This window comes from Ichthyophthirius multifiliis (genome assembly GCF_000220395.1).
Source record: "Ichthyophthirius multifiliis unplaced genomic scaffold scaff_1120509250845, whole genome shotgun sequence".
In the NCBI taxonomy this organism is placed as follows: domain Eukaryota; phylum Ciliophora; class Oligohymenophorea; order Hymenostomatida; genus Ichthyophthirius; species Ichthyophthirius multifiliis.
In genome coordinates this window covers 234,350-258,624 of record NW_004086444.1, presented here as the reverse complement: position 1 = coordinate 258,624, position 24,275 = coordinate 234,350, and the positions used below count along the sequence as shown (strand labels likewise).

General features: G+C 15.1%; 4 protein-coding genes and 1 non-coding gene across 5 annotated transcripts, besides 41 other annotated features; 4 read left to right on the top strand and 1 right to left on the bottom strand. All coding sequences in view use genetic code 6, as the record gives it.

The window, feature by feature from the left end:
• Positions 1-51: part of a microsatellite that runs on past the window's edge.
• Positions 52-433: 382 nt separating this feature from the next.
• Positions 434-492: a microsatellite.
• Positions 493-600: 108 nt separating this feature from the next.
• Positions 601-644: a microsatellite.
• A 1,440-nt stretch (positions 645-2,084) lies between these two features.
• On the top strand, positions 2,085-2,858 carry IMG5_100590 (hypothetical protein; the record flags this gene model as incomplete). Its single annotated transcript, XM_004035346.1, has 2 exons — positions 2,085-2,295; positions 2,350-2,858. 2 exons carry the CDS (start codon positions 2,085-2,087, stop codon positions 2,856-2,858), a joined length of 720 nt encoding a protein of 239 aa, XP_004035394.1.
• Positions 2,154-2,204: a microsatellite.
• A 771-nt stretch (positions 2,859-3,629) lies between the features above and the next one.
• Positions 3,630-3,665: a microsatellite.
• Positions 3,666-3,911: 246 nt separating this feature from the next.
• Positions 3,912-3,968: a microsatellite.
• A 17-nt stretch (positions 3,969-3,985) lies between these two features.
• Positions 3,986-4,057, top strand: IMG5_100580. Its single transcript has one exon. It is a non-coding gene; the product is annotated as a tRNA-Asp (tRNA).
• Positions 4,058-4,200: 143 nt separating this feature from the next.
• Positions 4,201-4,250: a microsatellite.
• A 241-nt stretch (positions 4,251-4,491) lies between these two features.
• Positions 4,492-4,541: a microsatellite.
• Positions 4,530-4,592: a microsatellite.
• Positions 4,561-4,673: a microsatellite.
• Positions 4,605-4,650: a microsatellite.
• A 67-nt stretch (positions 4,674-4,740) lies between the features above and the next one.
• Positions 4,741-4,796: a microsatellite.
• A 252-nt stretch (positions 4,797-5,048) lies between these two features.
• Positions 5,049-5,108: a microsatellite.
• A 2-nt stretch (positions 5,109-5,110) lies between these two features.
• Positions 5,111-5,156: a microsatellite.
• An 83-nt stretch (positions 5,157-5,239) lies between these two features.
• Positions 5,240-5,321: a microsatellite.
• Positions 5,322-5,881: 560 nt separating this feature from the next.
• Positions 5,882-5,923: a microsatellite.
• A 59-nt stretch (positions 5,924-5,982) lies between these two features.
• Positions 5,983-6,018: a microsatellite.
• Positions 6,019-6,146: 128 nt separating this feature from the next.
• Positions 6,147-6,186: a microsatellite.
• Positions 6,187-6,311: 125 nt separating this feature from the next.
• Positions 6,312-6,388: a microsatellite.
• Positions 6,373-6,419: a microsatellite.
• Positions 6,382-6,421: a microsatellite.
• A 990-nt stretch (positions 6,422-7,411) lies between these two features.
• Positions 7,412-7,469: a microsatellite.
• A 520-nt stretch (positions 7,470-7,989) lies between these two features.
• Positions 7,990-8,018: a microsatellite.
• Positions 8,019-8,064: 46 nt separating this feature from the next.
• Positions 8,065-8,159: a microsatellite.
• Positions 8,086-8,170: a microsatellite.
• Positions 8,087-8,161: a microsatellite.
• A 1,090-nt stretch (positions 8,171-9,260) lies between the features above and the next one.
• Positions 9,261-9,313: a microsatellite.
• A 347-nt stretch (positions 9,314-9,660) lies between these two features.
• Positions 9,661-9,692: a microsatellite.
• A 556-nt stretch (positions 9,693-10,248) lies between these two features.
• Positions 10,249-10,295: a microsatellite.
• Positions 10,296-10,587: 292 nt separating this feature from the next.
• IMG5_100570 (insulin-degrading enzyme, putative) lies at positions 10,588-13,684 on the top strand (the record flags this gene model as incomplete). Its single annotated transcript, XM_004035345.1, has 4 exons — positions 10,588-10,673; positions 10,900-11,164; positions 11,223-11,520; positions 11,571-13,684. 4 exons carry the CDS (start codon positions 10,588-10,590, stop codon positions 13,682-13,684), a joined length of 2,763 nt encoding a protein of 920 aa, XP_004035393.1.
• Positions 10,687-10,724: a microsatellite.
• A 19-nt stretch (positions 13,685-13,703) lies between the features above and the next one.
• Positions 13,704-13,748: a microsatellite.
• Positions 13,749-13,899: 151 nt separating this feature from the next.
• Positions 13,900-13,967: a microsatellite.
• A 1,320-nt stretch (positions 13,968-15,287) lies between these two features.
• IMG5_100560 (phospholipid-translocating p-type flippase family protein, putative) lies at positions 15,288-17,907 on the top strand (the record flags this gene model as incomplete). Its single annotated transcript, XM_004035344.1, has 3 exons — positions 15,288-15,660; positions 16,201-17,148; positions 17,489-17,907. The coding sequence occupies 3 exons, from the start codon at positions 15,288-15,290 to the stop codon at positions 17,905-17,907; spliced, it is 1,740 nt and encodes a 579-aa protein (XP_004035392.1).
• Positions 16,119-16,188: a microsatellite.
• Positions 17,244-17,315: a microsatellite.
• A 63-nt stretch (positions 17,908-17,970) lies between the features above and the next one.
• Positions 17,971-22,834, bottom strand: IMG5_100550 (hypothetical protein; the record flags this gene model as incomplete). Its single annotated transcript, XM_004035343.1, has 6 exons — positions 17,971-18,802; positions 18,871-21,091; positions 21,207-21,419; positions 21,738-21,984; positions 22,027-22,194; positions 22,238-22,834. The coding sequence occupies 6 exons, from the start codon at positions 22,832-22,834 to the stop codon at positions 17,971-17,973; spliced, it is 4,278 nt and encodes a 1,425-aa protein (XP_004035391.1).
• Positions 18,769-18,828: a microsatellite.
• Positions 20,250-20,308: a microsatellite.
• Positions 20,501-20,526: a microsatellite.
• Positions 21,104-21,136: a microsatellite.
• Positions 21,279-21,923: a microsatellite.
• Positions 22,100-22,143: a microsatellite.
• Positions 22,108-22,141: a microsatellite.
• Positions 22,835-24,275: the final 1,441 nt, after the last annotated feature.

Here is a 24,275-nt window from a genome sequence, read left to right as displayed (position 1 = left end):
ATTATATTTATAAAATTATAAGTATTAAAAATATTTATTATTAAAATTATTAGACATTAATATATAAAAATATATAAATAATTTTTAAATAATATCATATAAAAATATTAAAATTTAAATTGATATTATTTTTATATAAAATTATATGAAACTATATTTAAATTTTATAAATACTATTTATTTAAAAAAAATGTATAAATAAAACAAAAGTTAACATATTTTTAAACATCTAAATATTTTATATCAACATTTTCCGATTTTATTAAATAAAAATGGAGATTTTGAATAAAAAATAATTCCTAAACTAAAAACAAATTAAACTTAAATAATAATTAAAAAAAATAAAAAATTAAATTAAATATACAAAACAGATGTAAATAATAATTAAATATAAGATATTATTTAATAAAAATAAACTCAATAAAAGAAGAATAAATAAAATCTAAATTCAAATTATGATATAAAATTAAATTTTCAAAAAATGAAATAAAAATAATTCAAATCATTAGAAAATAATGACAAAATTAAAGATTTATTTTAATTTAATAAATTATCGTTTTTAAATTAATAAGAAGAGATTATTTCTCCAAATTAAATAGTAAAATAAGAAATATAAAAATAAAAACATATAAAAATAATAAATAATCAATAATCAATAGATTTTACACATGTGAATAAATTCTAGAGATCTAATTTTTTAAAATAATAACTATCTTTTTATAATAAAAAAAATACATAAATCTAAACTTCATTTCTTACTATTCCTACTAGTTCTAAATAAAATACAAATACATAGCCTTAGTTGTTATTATGTGATAGGGAAAGTCAGAAAAAAATAAAAAAACTTAACTAAAAATGTCTAATTAAGCTTATTCAACAAGTTATAATAAATAATGGTAAGATGATGAATTCCGAAATTCGAATTTTACTGCTAAGTTAAAATAATTGGATTTAATTTTTAAATAATAAAAAAAATTTAAACCTTTTTATGGTTTATACTCACCTCCTTCTGATGTACTAAAAAAATAGATATTTTAAAATAATTAATGCTATTTATATAATTCTTCTTCATATTTTCAAAAAAAATAAATGTAGATATAAATAAATTAGAAAAAAAAAGGTAGTTCTTTAAATTAAATTGATAGTTTAGCATTGTAATAATTATAAAAGAAAACAAATTTTCAAAAGATAAATATTTAGGCTATTAAAAGTTTTTTATATAAAAATTAAGAGGAGTAAAATAAAAAATTAGATGTTCCAAAAGAAATTATTAATTTGAGTATTAATTAATCTAAAAATTTGTTTTTTTAATATTAGTTAGATAAATAATATAAAGAACCTTCTATTTTTTTAAAATAATCTAATAAAAATATAAGAATAATACCAAAAACAAATTAATGAAGAAATTATAATTAATAAAAGATAGTAAATAAATAAAAATGTTGAGTATAATCAATAATTAAAATTATATAATAATTATAAAATTAATTGATAAAAAAAAATACATATATGAAAGTTTATTTTAATATTTCAAAATATTTTATTATTTTTTATTTTTTTAATAATATAAATAAATTTTTATTTTTTGAATTAAAAAAAATAAAATAAAAAAATTGTTATTTTCATTCAAAAATATCTAATTAATAATAAATTTTTAATGTAAAATTAATTGATTAGTATTGGAAATAAAATTTAAAATATTTTTTTATGTTTTTATTTCTTTAATATACATATATAATTTAAAATTTTAAACATTAATAAGTATAAATATATAAAAAAAATGTTAAATTTAACAAATGAAGATGGTTATGTAGAAAAATTATTATAATAATTATGGTGTTGCAATTAATAGAAATAAAATGGTTATATAAAAAATATATTTTCAATTTTTTTTGTTAATAATAAATATTTTTCTTTAGTCTCTTTAAAATTTAATTTTCCGGACACATTAATATATGAAAGAGGTTAGGTTCAAAAATGGTATTTTTCCGATAACGGAATATTGAAGAAAAAATCAAAAGATAATTTTTATTCATCCCTTATAATTGACAGGTTTACTAAAAAAGTAAATTAATCTAATATATATGCAGTTTGGATAACAAAAAACTATTAAACATCTACAAGTCCAGATTCAATAAGATATGAATACTTTGATAAATAAAAATTTAGTAAAATAATATTTAATTTATAAAATAAATATAAAAAATTAAAAAGTTTAATTTGTATCTGAAACACATGATTTTAATAGAACTGGATTATTATAAAGATTTATATAACCAAAAGGCGAGTTTAATTGTAATATTTAGTTTTTTTTTTTTTTTTAAAAAAAAATTATTAATAAAAAATTAGTTGTTATTAAAGCCTTGTGGTCTTAACACTTGACTTATTTTGAAAGACTATAAAATAAACATTATATAAATAATTTAGATTTAGATATATATTAAAGAGTTTTAACATTTGAAATAGGCAAAAGTGGGGCTATAAGTACAAACTTAAAAGGAACTGTAATAATTAATTAAATTGATGCATTCTGTAAATAGATAAAAGATAATATATAAAATGATAAAATGTCTATTAGTTCAATGATTAATAATTTCAAAGTAGATAATAAGAATAAAATTTGGTTTTTAGGATGTACATCTATCCGTTTTTTTAATAAAAAAAAAATTCTAAATAAATCAACTTCTGTAAGAAGTTAGAGAATAAGAGAAATAGAAACTAACGTATTAATATATATATCCATAAAATAAATTAAATTATTATATTTTTTTATTATGCAAAAAAAATAAAAAAGATTCCTGATTATATTAATTAATAAATGTTAATTTTAAACACTGCTTGTAAAGAAATTAGATTGAATTCTTAGTGTTAATATTGCGAATATAAAGCAAATTCAAATAGTTTACAATAAATTACATATAAATAAATTATTAAAAGTTGGAATTTCGACCATTCAGGCGAAAGAGAAAAAAATAGAAATAGTTAAGTTTAATAAAATCATAATTAAATTTATATTAAATAAAAAATTGATCCAAATTATATTATTCCTAAAATTATAAGAAAACTTCATCCAGATTTAAAATCAAATGACTATATAAAAAATTGCGAAAATGAAGGATTTTTAGATAGATAAGCTTTAATTTGTTAAAATTGCTATTTGCATATAATTTCTTCATGTAATACAAATGAGAAATTAGAGTATTTAAAAAAACTTAATTCTTTATAATCTAAAAAATTAACTGGTTAGGGATAGCTTAATTCGGATTCAATAAAAACAAGATTTAATGTATATTTTAAAGAGAAAAAAAAAATATTTATATATATAAATAAAAAAATCAGAAAACGAGAAAACACATTGAAATTAAAAGTTTAGTTGAATAATAATTTGATTGGTAAAAATTCAATAATTTAAAAAACTATTAAGGAAAATCACATTAGTAGCTTAAAAGTAAAAATAATGGAGATAAATAAATAAAAATTATTTGTGATAAGGTTGGTTTTGTTCACTATAATGATTAGTTTAAATTAATGGTTAAGACCTTATCTATTCATAACTAAAATAGTGATTTATCAGTTAATTAGTTTAAGAATTTTAATTGTGTAACTCCTTTTTAAAAATATAAAGGTTATTAATTTTTTATTTTTTATTTTTAATTTTTAATTTTATAAACAAAATAAGCACAATCTTTTTCTTAAACGAATATTTTAGATAAGAAAATTAATACTGAAAAATATTCTGACACAATAAATAATAGTTATACTAAGAAGAATAATTATTTTGAAAAAATCATTGATATATATTAAGTACCTTAGAATAAATAAATATTGAGACAATTAAATAGATTAAACTTAAAAAGATGAATAATAAAATAAAATATTAAAATAAATGAAACAAAAATTTTTTAAAGTGAATATTTATAAATTTATTATCATATTCGATTAATTTTTATAATAATTATAAATTTATTTATGTATTTAATATAAATCCGAGATAGTATAGTGGTTAGTATTCCTGCCTGTCACGCAGGAGACCCGGGTTCAATTCCCGGTCTCGGAGTTTTTTTTTTTAAATATAAATTATGTATTATATTTTTATTTATAAATTTATTTAATTTAAAAATAAAAAAATTAATTCTTTTCATAAAATAAATAAAGAAATTTAAAAAAATATAATTTAATTAAAAAATTTATAATATTTTTATTATATGTTAAAATAAGCATTAAAATTATATTTAAAATAAATTAAAATTCTTTAATTAGTGAGTTAATAAATATACACGTTTTTGTTTTTGAAATTTTATATTATATTATAATATAATTCGATTCTAACTTATGTTTGATATTATTTTATTTTTATAAAGAAAATCAATAAAAATAAAAATAAAAATTTTTCATATTTATAAAAAAATATATATATTTAAAATTTATATACAATATATGTCTAGTTTCTATTTAAATTAGTAAAATATTGATTTCATATATATACAAGACAATTTATTAAATAATAAAAATAAAAATTCTTATAATGAATAAAAATAAAATATAATAAAAATATAAAACTAAAATTATAAACAAGAAAAAAATAAAATTAAAAATATATTTATAGAAAATTATATAAAATAGAAAAAGAAAATTAAATAAAATAAAAAATATATATATAATAATATATAAAAAAAAAAAATTATAAGCAATAAAAATATATTATATTAATATTAAATAAAAATATTAATAAATATAAAGATAATAATAATAATAATAATAATAATAATAATAATAATATTAATAATAATAATAATTATATTTATATACATAACAAATTTTTAAACTATGATATATTATCTTTTAATATAAAATTATTATATTAATTTTAATGTTTTTTAAAAAAATTTTGTCTATATTTAAAAATATGTTTTACCAATAATCATATTTAAATTAATTTATATATATAAAAAATATTTTTTACTATTAAATTTCAGTTGATAAAAATATATTTTTAAATTTTTTTATAAAAGTATTTATAATATATATTTTTATCTAATAATAAAAATTATTTTTATATATAATATATTTTTTAATATTATATTTGTTTGATTTAAATATTTTAATATAATTTATATTTAATAAAATAAAAATTTTATAATAATCAAAAAAAAATTAATTTATATTTATATAAATTATATTTAAAAATAAAATACATTAAAAAATTTTAAAAAATAATAATTTTAAAGAATTTATAATTAAATAAAATAAAATTAAATATTATAAAATAAAATATAATAAAATTAAATAAAATATATAATGAACTAAAATAAAATAAAATATTTTTATATATAATCAAAATCTTAATAAAATAAAATTAGATTTTATAAATTAAGCATATACAAATTACATATTAATTTATTATATATTAACTTTCATTGCTACTACTATTTTTTGTATAATTTTTTTATTGATTTAATGAAGATTTTAAATATTACTATTTTTTTGCAAAATTAAGATTTTTATGATTTTGCTTAACTACTAAATATTTATTAAAACTTAACATTTTTTTTATTTATTTATTGTTTTGTATTAAGTTTATAATTAAAATTGTATTAACTTATTAATGAACTAATAAATATATTAACGGGTTAAGGAAATTTCATTTTTTAATGTATTAAGTGCTTTTTTGTATACTAATGTATGTGGATAGATTTTTAGTTTTTTATTTTCTTAGTGAACCATTAAAATTTACATAAAATAGTTTTTAAAGATTATTAATATGCAATATATAAAAAAACAGCTTATAAAATTTAAATATAATATTTTTATATATTGAAATTTAAGAATTAATGTATACTGTGGATTATATTACAGATTATACAATAGATATGTGTGAGTATAATATAAAAATAAAAAAATTAATAAAAAATAAGAAATTAATTAACAATTTTTTATTACTATATTAATTGAAAACAAAAATTTTCTAATATATAATTTATATATAAAAAAATTAATTATAAAAAATTTAATTTTAAACAAAAAATTAAAAAGAGTTTATAAATTTTTCATGAATTATATTATTATTAATAATTTATTATAAATATTAAATTGTATATTTATTTCGGAAAATATTATTAGTATTAATCAAATATAAATTTATTGCTATTAAAATATTAATTTAAAATAATTAAAATATATTTAAAAATTTTTTTTTTTAAAAAAATATATCAATTGTATTATAGTAATTGTTTTTAAAATATATATAATAAGTTATTTAAATATTATATGACTGTAAATTCAATTTTTAATTTAAAAATTGTATTCTTTCTTATTTTATTAATTTATAATATAAGAATTAATATTTTTTTTTTTTATAATAATATTAAACTAATTATTTTATTAATTTTATTTTTTATAATTTAATATTATTTTATTATAAATATACTATATAAATAATTAATTTTTATTATAAATATTTAATTTATTACAGTATGTATTTTAAAAAAATTCTATATTAAAAAATTTCAAATATATAAAGTTAATTTTTAATTTAAATAAATTTTATAAATAAACTAAATAATAAATTTTTATATTTTTTTAACAACTTTTAATTTAAAATTATTCTTTATAAACTTCAAACAAAAAAATTAAAAATTTAATACTATTAATAAAATAAAAGATAAACAAATATCAAAAAATAAATATAAATGTAAATACCTAATAATAAAAGAGAGCATAGCCCTGACTAATTATTCGTACAAATTGTTAAATCTGGAATACTTTAACAAGTAATAGACTAGTAATTATAAAAAGATATAAATAAGGAAAAAGTTTATTAATTATGTTAATACTTAAATGAGTTAAAATTTAAATTCTAAAAAATAATATATTTATTAACTGTATTAGCAGTAGGTGTATTAGGAGTTGTTTTTGTAATTTTTTCTAAAGATTAAAAGCATTATGATTCTTGTGAAAACTAAAATCTAATAGAATGGTCGTTTGCTTTAGGAATGTTTTAATTGGCTGTTTCTGGAATATATTTTTTGCTGTTTTTCGGATGTTTTATGAATTGCTTTAATGATCTTATTTATTAAATGGATTAAAAATATATTAGAAATATTATTTTATTGGTTAATTTCATATTTAATATTGCAATATTAATAATGAATAGAAATTAATGTGGAAAATTATATAAATTATGCATGGCATATAATGTTTCAGTTTCTTATATGATAATTGCTTTAATTATAATTATTGAAATGATTGCTATAATATTTATTTTACCTAATTCTTTGAAAAAAAAAATACATAAATAATAAATGATTATTTATTATTTGTATTAATATATAAAATAAAATAATTCTTAAAATAATCAAAGGACAAAATATTTTTAGAGGTAAACATTGTATTAATTTCATATTATTTGTACTAAATTATAAATAAATTATAAATAATATAAATTAAAATTTTAAAAATTATAAAAAAATAAAAAAACATATAAATTATTATATATAAAATATGTCTTAATGAATATTATGCTATTTTAACATATTTATAAAAAAAGAAATTTAAATTGTAAAAAAAATATGTATAAAAGACATTTATTTATTTTTTATTTTTTTAAAAAAAAAAATATAAACTAAATAATGATATTAAATCAAATATAAATAAAAATAATTTAATAATGATGATAATATGATTAAATATTATAATATTATAAATAAAAATTATAATAATAATAACATATATATAATAAAAATAAATACTAAAATAGCATATAGTTTTATAATAATAAGATATAATTTTTTAAATCAATTTATAAATATTTTAATAATAATATTAGATGATTATATTTAAAAAAATATTACATTATAAAAAATAAACTAATTAAAAATGGATATTTAAATAAAATTTGATAAAAATGTTAAATCTATAAAAATTAAAAAATTAAACATATAATATTTGAAATAAATAAATAATTAAATCTTTTATAAATTTATAATTAATTTTATTATAATATATTTATTATATATATAACTATTTATGTAATTTAATTTATATAAGTAAAGAGAAATAAAGTAAAAATAACTATATTAATATAATAAATAATATAAAAAATCACATAAAAATATTTAAATAAAATTAAAATAATATAAATATATATAATAATATATTAAAAAAAAATTAATAAATAGATAAAAATTTAATTGAATGGAATATATATTAAAAAAATATAATAAAATATTTTTTTATATATATTATAAATTTATTTTTAAATTATATTAATTATTTAAAAAAATATATATATATATATATATTTATAAAGCTTATATAAAATATATAATTATAATAGAAAAAATTAAAAATTATTTAAAATATATTAAATAAGAAAAATTAATTTTTATTTATATAATATCTAAAAAAATGTATTTAGTTTATTTTTTTTTCTAATAATATATAAATAATTATAAATATATAAATACATATTTATATTTCCTTTTTAATTTTTTGTTTTAATTTTATTAATAATAATATTTATTAATGCTTTTTATTTATTTTTTTTATTTTTTATCTATCATAATTATTAAAATTTTTTTAAACATAGATTTAATCCTTTTTTTATTTAACTTTAAAATTACACAATAGTTTTAAAGTCTGTATATATGTTATGTTTGTACTCTTTATCTAAATAAATTTAAAATCTTTCTTTTATATTATTAATGTCTTTTATTAATATTTAAAAATAAGGTTTATCATTAGAATTCTAAATAATATCTTATAAGGTTTCTTTGTAAAATTAAATTAAATATCTAATTTTTTTCAATGTAATATTTTATTCTGTATTATCTATTTACTTAATTATAGTTTATATTTACTTATTTATTTGCTAAATTTAAGTACTTTCTATAGAAAATATTTTTCTTTTTTGTGAATTTTAACTTTTTTCTTATTTTTTTTCTGTTGATAAAAAAGATATGCTCTTTTATTTTTTAAAAATTTTTTTGAAATGTAATTTTGAGTAGAATAATTTGTTATATCGGAATATTAATTTTTTTTTTCGCATATTATGATGTTTCCATTTTTTTTGAACATTACATTTTTATTTATTAAAGATTTAATTTTTTAATAGGTATATTTAGAAAATTAAAGTCTTGAATTTTTCTTGTATTATTTATAGAACTTGAATTTGTTTATGATTACGATTATGATCTCTTTTCATTAAATAGTTCACTGAACGAAAACATACTTTTGTTTTAAATTGCTTATATTTTTGGATTTTTATAATTAAATATTAAAATATTTATAATAAAATATTAATATTTATAATTAATAAAATAAAAAAACTTTAAAATAAAACATTATGTTAAAAAATATTTTCTAAACATATAAAAAAAATAAAAAATATGATAATGTTTATAATATTTAAATAAATAAAAACATAAAAAATATTTTTGTATAAATTAAATATAATATTTATTGTAAATAAAAAATCAAATATAGTTATAAAAAAAAAAATCATTTATTTTATTAATAAGAATAAATAATTAAGTAAAAATTTAAAACTTTTAAGATTTAAATATATACTATTTTTTTTTTAATTTATTTAATTATCTTTGTAAAGTAAGTTGTAAAAAATATTTAATTTAAAGAATTTTATGTGAAAAAATAAAAATAATAATATATATATATATATATATATATATATATATTAACATATATTAAATAAATATATTTTATTTTAAATTAAATTAAAAATAATTCTTATTTAAACTTTATAAAATTATAATTTTCTTTTTAATTTAATTATTTTTATAAGTTTATTTATTATTATTTAGCTTAAATTAACTATTTAAAGTTTTTATATATTATATAAAATTATAATTCGATATTTCATAGAATTTAATTTTCACTTATAAACTATATTAATTGTTTTATTAATATAATTTTATTAAAAATACATTTAAATTTTACTGATTAATAATAAATAATAGTTTAAACTATATTATACTTAAGAATTAATAAAAGTTAATAAATAATATTATAATATAATATTTTATTATATTTTGCTTTACTCACTAATATTTAATTTTTTCATATTTTTATGTTAAATGCTTTATAAATACTTTAAATAATTTTATAATATTAATTTTTATAGTTTTTTAATATAGTCTATTGTGATTTATATATTATGAAGTTAACATTATATAATTCTTATATTATATTTAATTTTTTACATTACAAATATTTTGACTCTACATTTATAAAAAAAAATTAAATAAAAATTAAAAAATTAGAAATGAATATATTAAAAATTCTATTTACATTAATAAATATATTTATTTATATAAAATCTTAAGAACTTATAAGCCAAAAATCAAAAAGAAAGCAAAAAGCCCATTAATTATTTACCCAATAAAAAATAATTAAGAAATTATAAAGCCATAGATAGACGAAAATTAATACGAAATTTAAAAGTTAAAAAACGGTTTAAAAGTTCTTTTAATAAGTGATCCTAATACTGACGTAAGTTATGCTGCTTTAGATGTAAAAGCAGGTTCTTGGCATGAAAAAAAAACATAAGGTATAGCCCATTTTTTAGAACATATGAAGTTTGTTTCAGTTTCAAAACATTCTAATATTCCTGGAGAAATAGACATTTTTTTAGGCAACAATTAAGGCAACTCAAACGCGTATTATTTTAAAATATATATATATATTTATATACATATATATATTATATAATGTCTTCAAATATTATTTTTTTAAAATAAAATAAAACTCATATAATATAAAATTAGAGAAAAAATAAATATTGATAGTTTTAAATGATTCGTGTTTATAAAAAAATAAACAGAAAAAAAAAAAAAAAAACTATAATATAATAAATAAAAATATATTTATATATTTATATTTTAGTTACACAGATAGTTTAAATACTAATTACTTCTTTAATGTACATCCTAATGCATTTTAGTAAGCCCTTGTTTATTTTAGTCATATGTTTTTTGATCATAAATATAAATAAAAAAATGTTGAAAAAGAAATAAATGCTATTCATAGTGAATATTTGAATACACTTAATCATAATAATTATATTGATTTGTATTTTTATTAAATTATTTCCAATTAAAATCATTTTTTTTCTAATTTTACTTGTGGAAATAATAAAACTTTAAATAAAGTTTTTTTTTTTTTTTATTATAAAAAATTATAAAAATGTCAATAAAATAAATAAAAAGGATAATATATTAAAAGAATTAATATAATTTGAAAAAGAAAATTACAAATCAAACAAAATGAGTCTCGTTTTATATGGAAAAGAATCCCTTGATTAACTAAAAGAGTATACAAAAGAAGCCGAATTCGAAAAAATACCTTAAGAAAATTCTAAAAACGAAGAATTAGAATATAAATAAAATTCCGATTTTTTTAAAAAAATTTAACTTTTTAATAATGTAATATAATAAAAAAAAAACTATATTAATAATAATAAAAAAAAAAGAAAACATATGGAAATATATATAAAATATAAGGACTGTAAGATGATTTTTAATTAAATATCTTATTTAATTTTGAAGACTGTAAAGAAAGTTATATAAATTATATCCAAAGTATTTTCCAAAAAGACTACTATTATTATTTATTAAACGAAAACTATATATAAAGTCTTTATTTTGTACTTATAAATGAAATTTTAAACCTTTATTAATTATAAATTTCCCTTACGTAAAAAGGAATTTTATAAATAGAATTTTTATTAAGTAGTTTTTTTGAGTATTTCCGCAAGTTTAAAATTTCGAAAAAAAATTACGAAAATGCGTACTCTTTGTCTATTTAATAATTTAATTTTGAATAAAAAAATATTTAATAAGATTACATTTCAGATTTGGCTAAAAATCTTAATAATCTTAAATTTTCTAAATCGAATACTATTTTATAAAAAAAAACCATTTATGAACCTTTTGATGAAAAATAATTATATAAATTACTCCAAATATTCTAAAATCCACTTAAATGTATTTATATCTTCAAAACATCCGATTTCAAACCCTATATAGGCCTTAAAACTGACTTTTTTGAAATAAAAGACTCACAATATGAGCAAGAAGTAGCTTAATTTAATTTAAAATATTCGAAAATAGGGAAAATTAAAGATAAGAACATGCTTTTAAATAGCATAAATGGTCCAAAATACACTTATTAATTAAATTTTTCGAAAATGCCTACTAAATTTTCGTTAGTGGATGTTTGCGGGGAAGGAAAGAAATTTGTGAAATCTTATTATTTATTTTTATTAGAAAAAATAAAAAAAAATATATATGATGAGAAATAAGATTTAAAACCTTATATTTATAATGAATAGAATTTTAGAAAATAATGTCTTTAAAAAATTGCTTTTCCTTTAGTTTTGGAATAAAATAAGAAATATAAAATATTCTATTTAATTGAAAAAAAAATGCCGAAAATTTAATTTTTAATACACTTTTTTAATAATAAAAATATACATGATATTTACAATTAATAGAAATTAGAAATTTATTCGAAAGTTTTATCGTCTTATTTTGATAGTATTTTTGAAGATAATTACTTAGTGAACTTTTCTATTGAAAGTTAAAGTACTATTTATGGCTTTTAATTATAAATAAGTGGATGGAGTGATGGTTTTGGGGAAGTTTTTGGAAATGTTTTTGATTTAATTTAATCTTTTAAAGTTAATGATGAGGAAGGGTTGTCTGTTTTAAAAGAATAAATTATTTTTGAGTATGAAAATTAAAACTATAATATAAAAGTACTCGATGATATTTTATAAGAGAAATTATTTTTAGTTTTAGATAGTAGTTATGTACCTTTAAGTGAAAAAATAAATTTGTTTTCAAAAATTAATTGCAAAGTATTAAATCAAATTTCTTTTTCAGAAAACTATTATTTTGATGTGCTTTTTAGTGGTAATTTGTAGGTTGAAAAAGCACTTTCTTATACTAAAAATATGTTTGAGAAACTCAAAATAAATACAGAGTTTGAAAAAATGTAAGATATAATTTTAAAAATAGGAAATTTAAAAGGAAAAAATCTTGTTTTTTAATCTAAAAATTAACAAGAAAATGACTAAAATAACTATATTGTGAATATTTATTAAATAGGAAAAAGAGAAGAAAAAGATATTATATATAATAGCCTTATAATAGAAAAAATGAACAGTTTTTTATATAAATATTTACGAACGGATCTTACATTAGGATATATTGCAAAGGTTTAGAGTTTAAGTATCGGTTGTGTTGATTATTTAGCAGTAATTTAATCCGGGGATAAAAAATAGGCTTCCGATGTAGATTTGATTATTGAGGAAGGGTTACATTTATTTATTTAATAATTAAAAAGTGGGAATGAGGAAGAATTTTAGAAAGATTTGCAAAATTTAAAAGAGAAATTAGAAAAACCTTAGGATAATCATGAAGATTTAATTACTATGTATTGGAATAAGATTATTTAGTAAAATTATGGGTTTAGGGTTTTAGAGCATTATTTGGAAATTATTTAAAAATAGAAAATTACGAAAAAAGGGTTAGCGAAATTTTTAAATAGAGTGTTTTAAGAAAATAAAGGGAAAGTAAGCTTTTAGGTTTTTCCATATAGTTTTTAGGGATAAATTAAATAGAGCGATATTCCTTAAGATTTTATTTAATGTGATTTTATTATTTGATTATATTAAGAATATAATATATTTTTATAAATTTTTTACTTTTATTATTTTTTATTTTTTTAAAAATAATAAAAAAGCTTTTATATTTTATATTTAAAATAACAATTTCTATAAATTTTATACTTTTTAATAGTTTAAATTTTAAATAAAAATAATTATTATTTATAAATCATGTCATAAAAAGACTTATAAAATTAATAAAGTTAGAATTTTTTTATAAATATATAAATTTATATAAATTTAAATATATATATATATATATATATATATATATTATATTATAGCAAATTAACAATTATTTTGCTTAAAAAGCATAAAAATATTATTGATTTATAAGATTTAATATTATTACATAATTTTGACTATATATATATATAAAAATAAATTATTATTTTTAATTATAAATATAAAAAATAAAAAATAAAATTATACTTTTTAAAAAAATTATATTACTATCCTAACAAAAATAATATTTTATAAATTAATGCTCTAAAAACCTATTTAATTCTTATGGCTTAAAAATATAAATAAAATTAATATAATTTTCTTTTTTCGCTCATTTATCTATTGCTTAGTTTATATAGTAGATTACTTATAGTTTTCATATTACTTAGAAGCACATAATAATAAAATGTATCTACTATAGATTTTATTTACTTATTTTCTAATATTATTAATATTATAGATTGTTTATTTAAAATATTAAAAATAAATTATGAAATTAAAATTTATAAAAAATATTAATATTTTTTTTTGTTTTTTGTTGAATATTTTTGAAATAAGTTTACTTTTTGAATATCTCTATGAATCAGAATAGGATAATATGATTTACAAAACAAACATAATAATTATTTAAATTATATTAGTCTAGACATTTTATATATCTTTTTATAATAGTTAATATTAGAAGTATTTAAGTATTTTGTATTTTTTTATTTTTTATTAATTTAAAATAATACATTTTGAATAATTTTATTTAGCTTAGAGATTTTAAATTTTGTTTTTGGGTGTATATATTTTAATTTTTATAAAAGAATTTTAAATATATAATACTGATTTTATAAATTAAAATGATAAAAAAGATTAATAAAATAAATAATCAATAAATACAATAGACAAAATATAAATTTCTTTAAAAAATATTGAAAACAATTAAAAAAACTAAGAAAATAATTCAAATTAAAAAAATAAGAAATTAAGAGGAATTACTTTTGGAAATTTAATTGAAGAACCAGGATTCAATTTAGGAAAAAAAGAATGTTCTATTTAATAATTATAATAACCATATAATACACAGATTTAGATGATATAAAATAATAAAGAAAAAAAGTTAAATATTTTTTATAATAACAATAATTTAAAAATTATGCCTAAGAGTATAATTACAAATTCTCCTTAAAATAGTAAAGATTCAAATATAAATGCTAATTATTCGAAAAAATTTCATTGTAAATTTTAAAGTGCTTAATTAGGAGACAAGAGTAGATTTAATGAAAATAAAAAAAACCATGTCAGTAATAGTTGCTTATAATATGGTTAATAAAGTAATTAAGGTGCCGAAAACAATTTAAAATAGAATGATTTAAATAAAGATTAAATTATTATGAATATTCCTTCCAATCTATAATTTTATATCACTTTCTTTTAGCTTTTGCCAGAAGGAATTATTCTTTTAGGGCCCAGTTCTTAAAAATTACATATAATTAATAAATAAGCGGAAAATCTAATAGGACTAAAAGGAAGTTTAGCAATTGAAAAATTACTTCTTTTGAAAAACAATATGACTAAACTTAATGAATAGGAAACTATTGGAGTTAATAATAATATGCCTTTAGCACTAAAAATGAAAAATATTATTTAATAACAAGATTTAAATTTTAATAAAAAAAAAGAAGAAATATCACCATAGATGTAAATTTAATTAAATAAGTAATACTAATAGACTAATCCTTATAATTAAAATGCTTTTTAAATAAGTCAAATAAAAAAAACATATTCTTAATTTGGGGCTTTAAATTAATTTTACATTTAATAAAATACTTAAAAAAAATTAACTTAGAATTAATAATATTAATAAATGTTGAATTTGTAAAGTTAATAATAGAGTGAATAGAACATGATAAAATCTATCAATGATTTTAAAATAAATTCTAAAAATATATAGTTGGTTAAAAAAAAAGATATTTAAGAATAAAACAGTAAATATTGGGATGATAATAATTTTATAATAAAAAGTGTTTATGAAGATGAAATAAGTGAAAGTATTTAAATTAAATTAAGTTAATAAGCAACTTTAGGAGAATTATATAAAACAATAATAGAAGAACTTGAGTATTTAATTTAATATGATAAATTAGATGAATATTAAACTTTTTAAACTTAATTTAAAATGATATGTTCGTGTCCAAAAATAAATAAAAAAAAAAGTTAAAATTATAAATATATATATATATATATATATATATATATATATTTATATTTATATTTATATATACTATATATATTTTTATTATTAGGAAAAAAATATACTTCTGATTAAAATAATGATGTCAGTTAAAATTTAGAGTATTAAAAAAAATATTTTGAAGTAACATGTGTTCCTAGTGTTATAGAAAAAAAAGCTTGTGTATTATTTTTAATAAGAGATGTTACTCATTTTAATTAAATAAAATTATTAAAATTAATAAATAAAAATAAGTCATAAATGTTATCATAAGTTTCGCATGAATTTCGAACTCCTTTAAATTGCATAATTTCAATGATTGAAATGGTTTGTATGTAATTAAATGAAAAAATAGATCTATTATAATATTTAAAACCTGCCTTAACTAGCGCTAAATAATTGAATTTTATGGTTAATGATATTTTAGATATTGCATAGGTTAATGTCGGTAAGTTCTCGTTAAATATAGAGTAGTTTAATTTAAAAGAGTTAATTTTTTAATTATTAGATTTATTAAAAATATAGGCTGATTAAAAAAATATTTTGTTAAAGGTAATTTATGATAGTATTTTACCAGTTATAATTGCTTCAGATCCAAATAGATTAAGATAAATAATAACTAATTTAATATCTAATGCATTAAAATTTACAAAAAAAGGAGGATAAATAAGTATAAAAATAAAATTATATGAAGAAAATTAATTTTTGGTGTCTATAAAAGATACAGGAATCGGAATTTCATAGGAAGATTAAAAATTACTATTTAAAAAATTTGGAAAAATAAATGGGAAAAATTAAAATAAATTAAATCCTATGGGAGTAGGATTAGGATTAATTATTTCTAATACATTGGCTTAAAAATTAGGAAATGGGGAAGGTTTATAAATTAAAAGTGTACTAGGAAAAGGAACAAAATTTTTTTTTATTTTATTAAATTAAAGTGATTAATTAAGAAGTTCAAGAAATTCAATAACTCTTTAAAATAACTATTATTAAAATAATAATAATAATGTATATAATTGTGGAATAAAATAATAAAGAACTTATACAATAATTAAAGAGGTAAATAAAGATATAGAATTAGAAGATGATTTTGATGATAAATCAATTTGTATAAATAAAAATAATAAAAATAATAATAAATAATAATAATAATAATAATAATAATAATTATAATAGTTATAATAAATATAGAAGAAAAAAAATGAGCTTTTTGTAAAAAAAAAATATTCATTATAATGTAAATACTATCGATTCTTAAGGAAATATTTAATCTTAACCTATAATTATGTTGAGAGAATAAACAGATATGTAAAAAAGCAAATTTTTTGATATAAGTAATGATATTAGTTTTAATAGAGTATTTAGGATTTTGATTGTAGATGATATTTTTTTGAATATAACTGTATTAAAAATGAAAATAGAAAAACTTATTTAAAATGTCGAAATTTAGAGTGTATGTGATGCTGAAGAAGCTCTTTTTTTAATTAAGAGTCTTTTCACTAATAATAGCTATAATAGGTAGAATATTTACGATATAATTTTTTTGGACTTATGTATGCCTATAGTTGATGGATATTGTTTGTTTTAATAAATTAAAGATTTTATTTCTTAAAAAGATATTAGTTTGAAATTAAAAGTAGTAGCATGTTCAGGGTATTCGGATAATGAAGAAAGAGTCAAGTGTTTGGATTTGGGGATGGTTGATTATATTGTAAAACCTATAGAATAAGTTAAATTAAAATAAGTTTTATAAGATTAACTTAATATTTTTTTGTGAATAGTATATATATACCTGTTTAAAATATATATATATATATAAATATATTTTTTTTTTTCAATTTCATATTTTTATATCTAATGAAATTTTTATCATATTAATAATATTAGCATCTTCAGAAGCTCTTTCAAAAGGTATTAATAATAAACCTCTTTATAAGTATTTAAATTTATTAAAGTATTTGATTTGCATATAAATATGAACAAATTCAAAAAATAATAAATATAAAACTCCAAGTGCAATATAGAAATTTCCTATATCAGATAAATTTTATGATATGTATAAATTTGTATATTAATTTAAAATATTTCTTATATTTTCTATTATATTAAAATGTAATAAAGACACTTAATTTTCTTCGAAAAAAATTTAATCCTAAACTAATAATTAAATGTCACCTAAAGTAAACTATTCGTAATCTCTCAAATTTATTTCTTATAAAATAGTAGATATGCTATTTTAAAAACCTATATTTATAAGTCCGTCCAATGAAGATTTACATACTTATCTTTCTAAGTCGTCAAACAATTAACTATTGTCACAATTTCCTCTTTTATTTATTAATTATTAGGCTTATGAGATATAGTATTCATCTTTTATTTAAGTATCGATAATATATTATAAAGATTCAGAAAAATAAGAAAATGAAGATTATTTTTTTTCTTAATAAAAAGCATTTATTTAAGAAAACTCTTTGGCAGAATATAAATTGTTTTAGTTTATTTTATTACTTAATATAACTTATTAAAATGTTATTACATCACTATATTCATTTACACCTTTTAAATATTTGAAGTTTAAATTAATTAATGTTTAATAGGAATCAATAAATTAAAATAATAAAAAATATCCCTTATTTTTATAATAATTTTTATTATAAAGATATAATAAAATTCTTTGATTTTTAAATATAAAATAATTACTCCTATTAATATTCCTAAACTTATAAAAAAAAGAATAAACACAAAATAACTTTATGTTTAAAAATTAATATTTTAGTAAGTAGTTCTATCACTAAGATATATATTTTTCTTTTTTTAACTTTAGTTTATACTGAAAATGCATGTATTTTTGTCTTATTCATTTATTTATTTCTTTATTCTGGCCTAATCAGAAAATAAGTACTCTTCTTCTTATGATTTTAATAGTTAAATTGCTAATTTGCTGATTTCGATTTCGTTTAGGGCTTCTTTTTCAGTAATATGGGAAATCAACATAAGTAATTTTTCTTCTTTTTAAGCATTTTTTCGAATTTTTAAAATAAGAATTAAAAATAAAATAATCGAAATTACAGAAAAGATTCCAAAAATAATCAAATTATCCATATTTATATTCTAAATATCAGAATCAATAGCTTATTCTATTTCCTAATTTAATACTGTTAGTCCTTTAGAAAGGTCAATAATTTAATAAATTAATTTATTGGGATAGTCTTATAAATTTAATTAATTAAAATTCTACAAATCATAAAAATAAGTTAATAATAACCTCAAATAATTCAAAAAAGAGAATTAAAATTATAAAAAGGTACTTTGAAGTTATTAAAAGGTATTGACTATTCTATCTGTTTATAAATTTTTAAGTTAATTTTAAAAATTATAATTTGCTTCTTCCTAAAAAAATGAATTATAGGCTAAATAGTATTTTTAATAAGCTTTCTAAGAAATATTTTTAAGAAATTAAGAATATTAAATATTATTATTATTTTACTATATTTAAAAATGAATATTTTATATTTATTAACTCACAGGGATTAAAATTTTAGAAGAAAACCACATTAAATACAACACGTTTTTTTAATTATTAAACCCAGAAAATAAAATAGGCAACATTATACAATAATAAATAACAAAAGACAATATTTTAGTATAAAAACATATTGAAATATATCTGTTTACATTACCTTATTAGTTTATGTTATTGTTGGCGATTTTATTTATTATTTTTATATTATTTGTGACATTTATTTTTTCAGATATTATTTAGATTTAATTTTTACGACCAGCTGTAGATAGTTCTGATGTACCGATGTAATTGTTTTATTTTATCTAATAAAGAATATTTTCTTATAGTAAAATTCGCGTGGTTAAAGAAACGTCATGAATAGATATACTTAATTTATTTTAAGTGGAAGTTTTTATAAGATTTGTATCCTCTTCATCTTCTTCTTCGTATAGTTAGTCGTCTTCATCTTCTTGGTTTTAGACAAGTTCGTAGATTTTTTAAGCAAATGATGATATTTATTCTTAATTAATGTTATTTTATATAAATGAGGAATTTGATTATTCTTTTTAATTTTCATCTTTTCTTTATTCTTATTATTTTTCTTGTATTTCATCTTGTTATTATTATTATTATTATTATTATTATTATTATTATTATTATTATTATTATTATTATTCAATATATTCTATTTTTTTATTAGTATTTTTTTGTTATACTCCTAAATATAAAGATAATGTTTTATTGTTTGTTTTTGGACTATATAATAAATTATTTTCTACTGATTTATTTCTTTTAAGTTAATTCTTTAGTATTTCCGTATTTGCTTTTTTGAAAAAAGAATTTGATCTCAATTTATTTTATTTTTTTTCTTCACCTTCACCTTCACCTTCACCTACTTATTTTTATTATTCTTATTATTAGTTTTTATTTTATTAATAAGTTAAACATATATTTTAATTTTATATATAACATTAATTTTAAATCTCCTTTTCTTAAATTTATTTTATAGATTTTCTCAAAGCTTATATAACAGTAGATGAATTTGTGTTTTATTTTATTTTTTGTTATTAAATTTCATCAATATTTAATTAATTTTCAGTAGCTTATTTCATTAAATAAGCAAATTTAGTACCTTTAGGCTATATTTGGGTTTATTTTTCTTCTTTATTTATTATGTCTTTTATTTTACTGTTTAATGTTGTTTTTATGTTTTTATTTAAAGAAAATTTAACAATTTCAATAATATAATATTCTTGGTAAACTAATTTTCCATTTTTTAGGTAATTTAAATCGTTTTTTTCTATAAAAAGTTCAATGTCAATAAATTTTACAGTTTAATCAGTATAATAGGAACGGTATAATTATTCTTTCAATAAAATTAAATAAATATCTTAATGATTTATGAAAGCAATTTTGTTTTAGTTTGATTATTTATAGCTATGGGTAATTTTAATTATATCTATTATATCTATAAAAAATATTTATATTAAATAAATATATATATATATGTATATATGTATAAATATATATTTTTATACATATATTTATTTTTATTTATATTTACAAATTTTTACAACATATTTTTAATATATATATATTATTTTTACTTATCGGAACTACAAATTATGTTATTATTAATTCCTTATAAGTTTTAATATCATCAAATATATCTTCGTTAAAGAACTGTATATTTAATTAATTAAACATGTTTATATCTATTTATTTTTCCCATATTTAATCTTCTAGAAATTCATAAAATTATTTAGTTATTCCTTCTATCCAACCTCCTTTGTTTAATATTATATATTATTCTTTTTTTCTTATTTCAATATTATTCCTGAAAACATTAATTCTTCACTTCCGTAATTAAAAAAATAATCAATAAAAATCCTTATTGGAAATATAAATTTTCTTTATTTAATGCAAATGTATTTCTATATCTTTTATTAATTTTGGTTTTTATAAACAAGTTTTAATATCATCAAATATATCTTCGTTAAAGAACTGTATATTTAATTAATTAAACATGTTTATATCTATTTATTTTTCCCATATTTAATCTTCTAGAAATTCATAAAATTATTTAGTTATTCCTTCTATCCAACCTCCTTTGTTTAATATTATATATTATTCTTTTTTTTCTTATTTCAATATTATTCCTGAAAACATTAATTCTTCACTTCCGTAATTAAAAAAATAATCAATAAAAATCCTTATTGGAAATATAAATTTTTCTTTATTTAATGCAAATGTATTTCTATATCTTTTTATTAATTTTGGTTTTTATAAACCTTTTACAAAAGTAGAAATTATTGTATCATGATTAGCTGAAATTATAGCAGGCATTAATAACTTTTTTTATTTTTTTTTAAGTAAAAGTATTCATTTTATTACATTAACTGATTTTTTTAATTTAAATTCATCCTAGTCATATCCAAAAAAAGAAGATGCTCTTTTTGTATAATTGATTATTTAATTTTAATAATTATTGTATTTTATAATTATTGTAATACATCTTCCTTATATTTAATTAATAACACTTATCTTTTCAGTATCATTCTACTTTTTATTTTTTTAAAATATATATATATATTATTTTTTCTACCCTTTCATTTTATATTTTTTCACTTAAAATTTTATTATATAAATTAAACTAAATAACATCATTTAATAAAATATTTCTTACAATAATCATACATTTGATCAGATAAATATTATCTAAATTATAAGAATATTATTTGTTCAGTTTATTTTCTAACTTTTCAATATCAATAAGTAATTGTATTAATTCTTTTTTAAAATCATCGTAATTATTATAACCTTTAATTAGATTTTCCATAATAATAATCTTCTATGTAAATATGTTACATATTTAAGTTAAAACTTCTTCCACAATATCCTCTATATTAATTATTTTGGAATATTAAACAATTTATTAAATTTTTTATTTATCTTCAAATTTTGGGGAGAATTTAAGCTTTTCTTAATCTTTGACAATTTCTAATTAAATAGCATAACAAAAGCAATTAATAATTATTTAAAAATGAAAAGTTTGTAATTTTTTTTACATTTTTTTTAACTCATAATATGCTTTGGAATAACTTTACTAATAATAAACTAAAAAATAAACATATTAGAATATATAATTATAAATATTTAAATCAATTTTTTTATTTAATAATTATTCGCTTGTATTTTCCATATGATATTCAATAAATTAATTTATTAAATTTAAAAAATTATTAAAGTTTTATTAAAAATGTTAAAAATATGATAGATTTTCATTATTAAATTCATTATGTTTCCGTATTTTTTGGCAAGGGCAATTTTCTTATTCACACTCATTTTAATGAGAATTTAAATATCCAAAAAGCAAAAGGAAATCTTAATGGGAATATTATGCGTTTCTAGAAAGACTTATTATATTTTAAACGATAAAAATACCTGAAGGATTTTTTATATCGAAATTTTAAAAGCACAAAGTTATTTATTTTTAAGTTATTTAATAGCAACTTGCTGATACTAAAGTTATTATAACTAATATTATTAAAAAAAGTTCTTTGTCTAAATTAAAAGAAGATTCGATTATTATAATAAATAAAATGCTGATCAATAAACAGCTAATTAAAGTTGATCTTTAAAAACATAAAATTAAAATTTATTTTTTGGTATTTTTTCTATGTATATTTACTATATCTCATATATGCATAATAATAGAATTGTTACATAAATTCCAAAAGTAATATTGTATATATGGAATATTAGTTATAATAAAATTATTATATATATAAATAATTAAGACTTTCCTAAAGATTGAATTTAGCTGTTGTTATATTTAAAGCTTACATCTGTATATAAGATATTTATTAAAATGCATATTATTATAGTCTATATTATACCTACAATTGATAATATTATATTTATTGTATCTATTATTACTATATTTTCTAAACATTTAAATGTAACTATATGCATATATAGATCTAGCTTACATATTATATAAAAACCTAAGTTCCATTCACAATAAATTAAAACAAAATATGCATAAAAAGATTACTTGTTTATACTTTCTATCATGCTATTTTAATTGAACTATCTCGTTTTATATATAGATATGAGAAATAAAAAATCTATTAATATAACTATTATGAATACGTAGATTAGTGAAAAGTATTTTTATTCATATATTAATGTAAAAGGTCTGGTTGATTTCAAATAATATAATAAAATATTCAAAGGAAATATATTTCCAGATAAATTTTTGGACTATTCTAAAGGATAAGCAAAAAAACTTAATAATTATGAATAGAAAATTATGTTTTAAAGGAGGCAGTAATAAATGTTTCTTGGTTGTTCATTTAATTTTAAAAAAATATAAAAAAAATTATTTGATAAATATTTTAAAATTTAATCGTAATTTAACATTTTCTTGTTTTTTATAAAAAAGTTAAATTTTAAATAATATATAATAATATTTAATAATAAAGAATACAATAAAAAAATTATCAATTAATTAAAAATACTTAATAGATTAAATTATTTAATAAAATAATTAATTTAATAATTGAATATAAAAAAATTAAAAATATATAATAAAGAAAAAATTTTTATAAAAATATATAAATTATATTTGAATTAATATA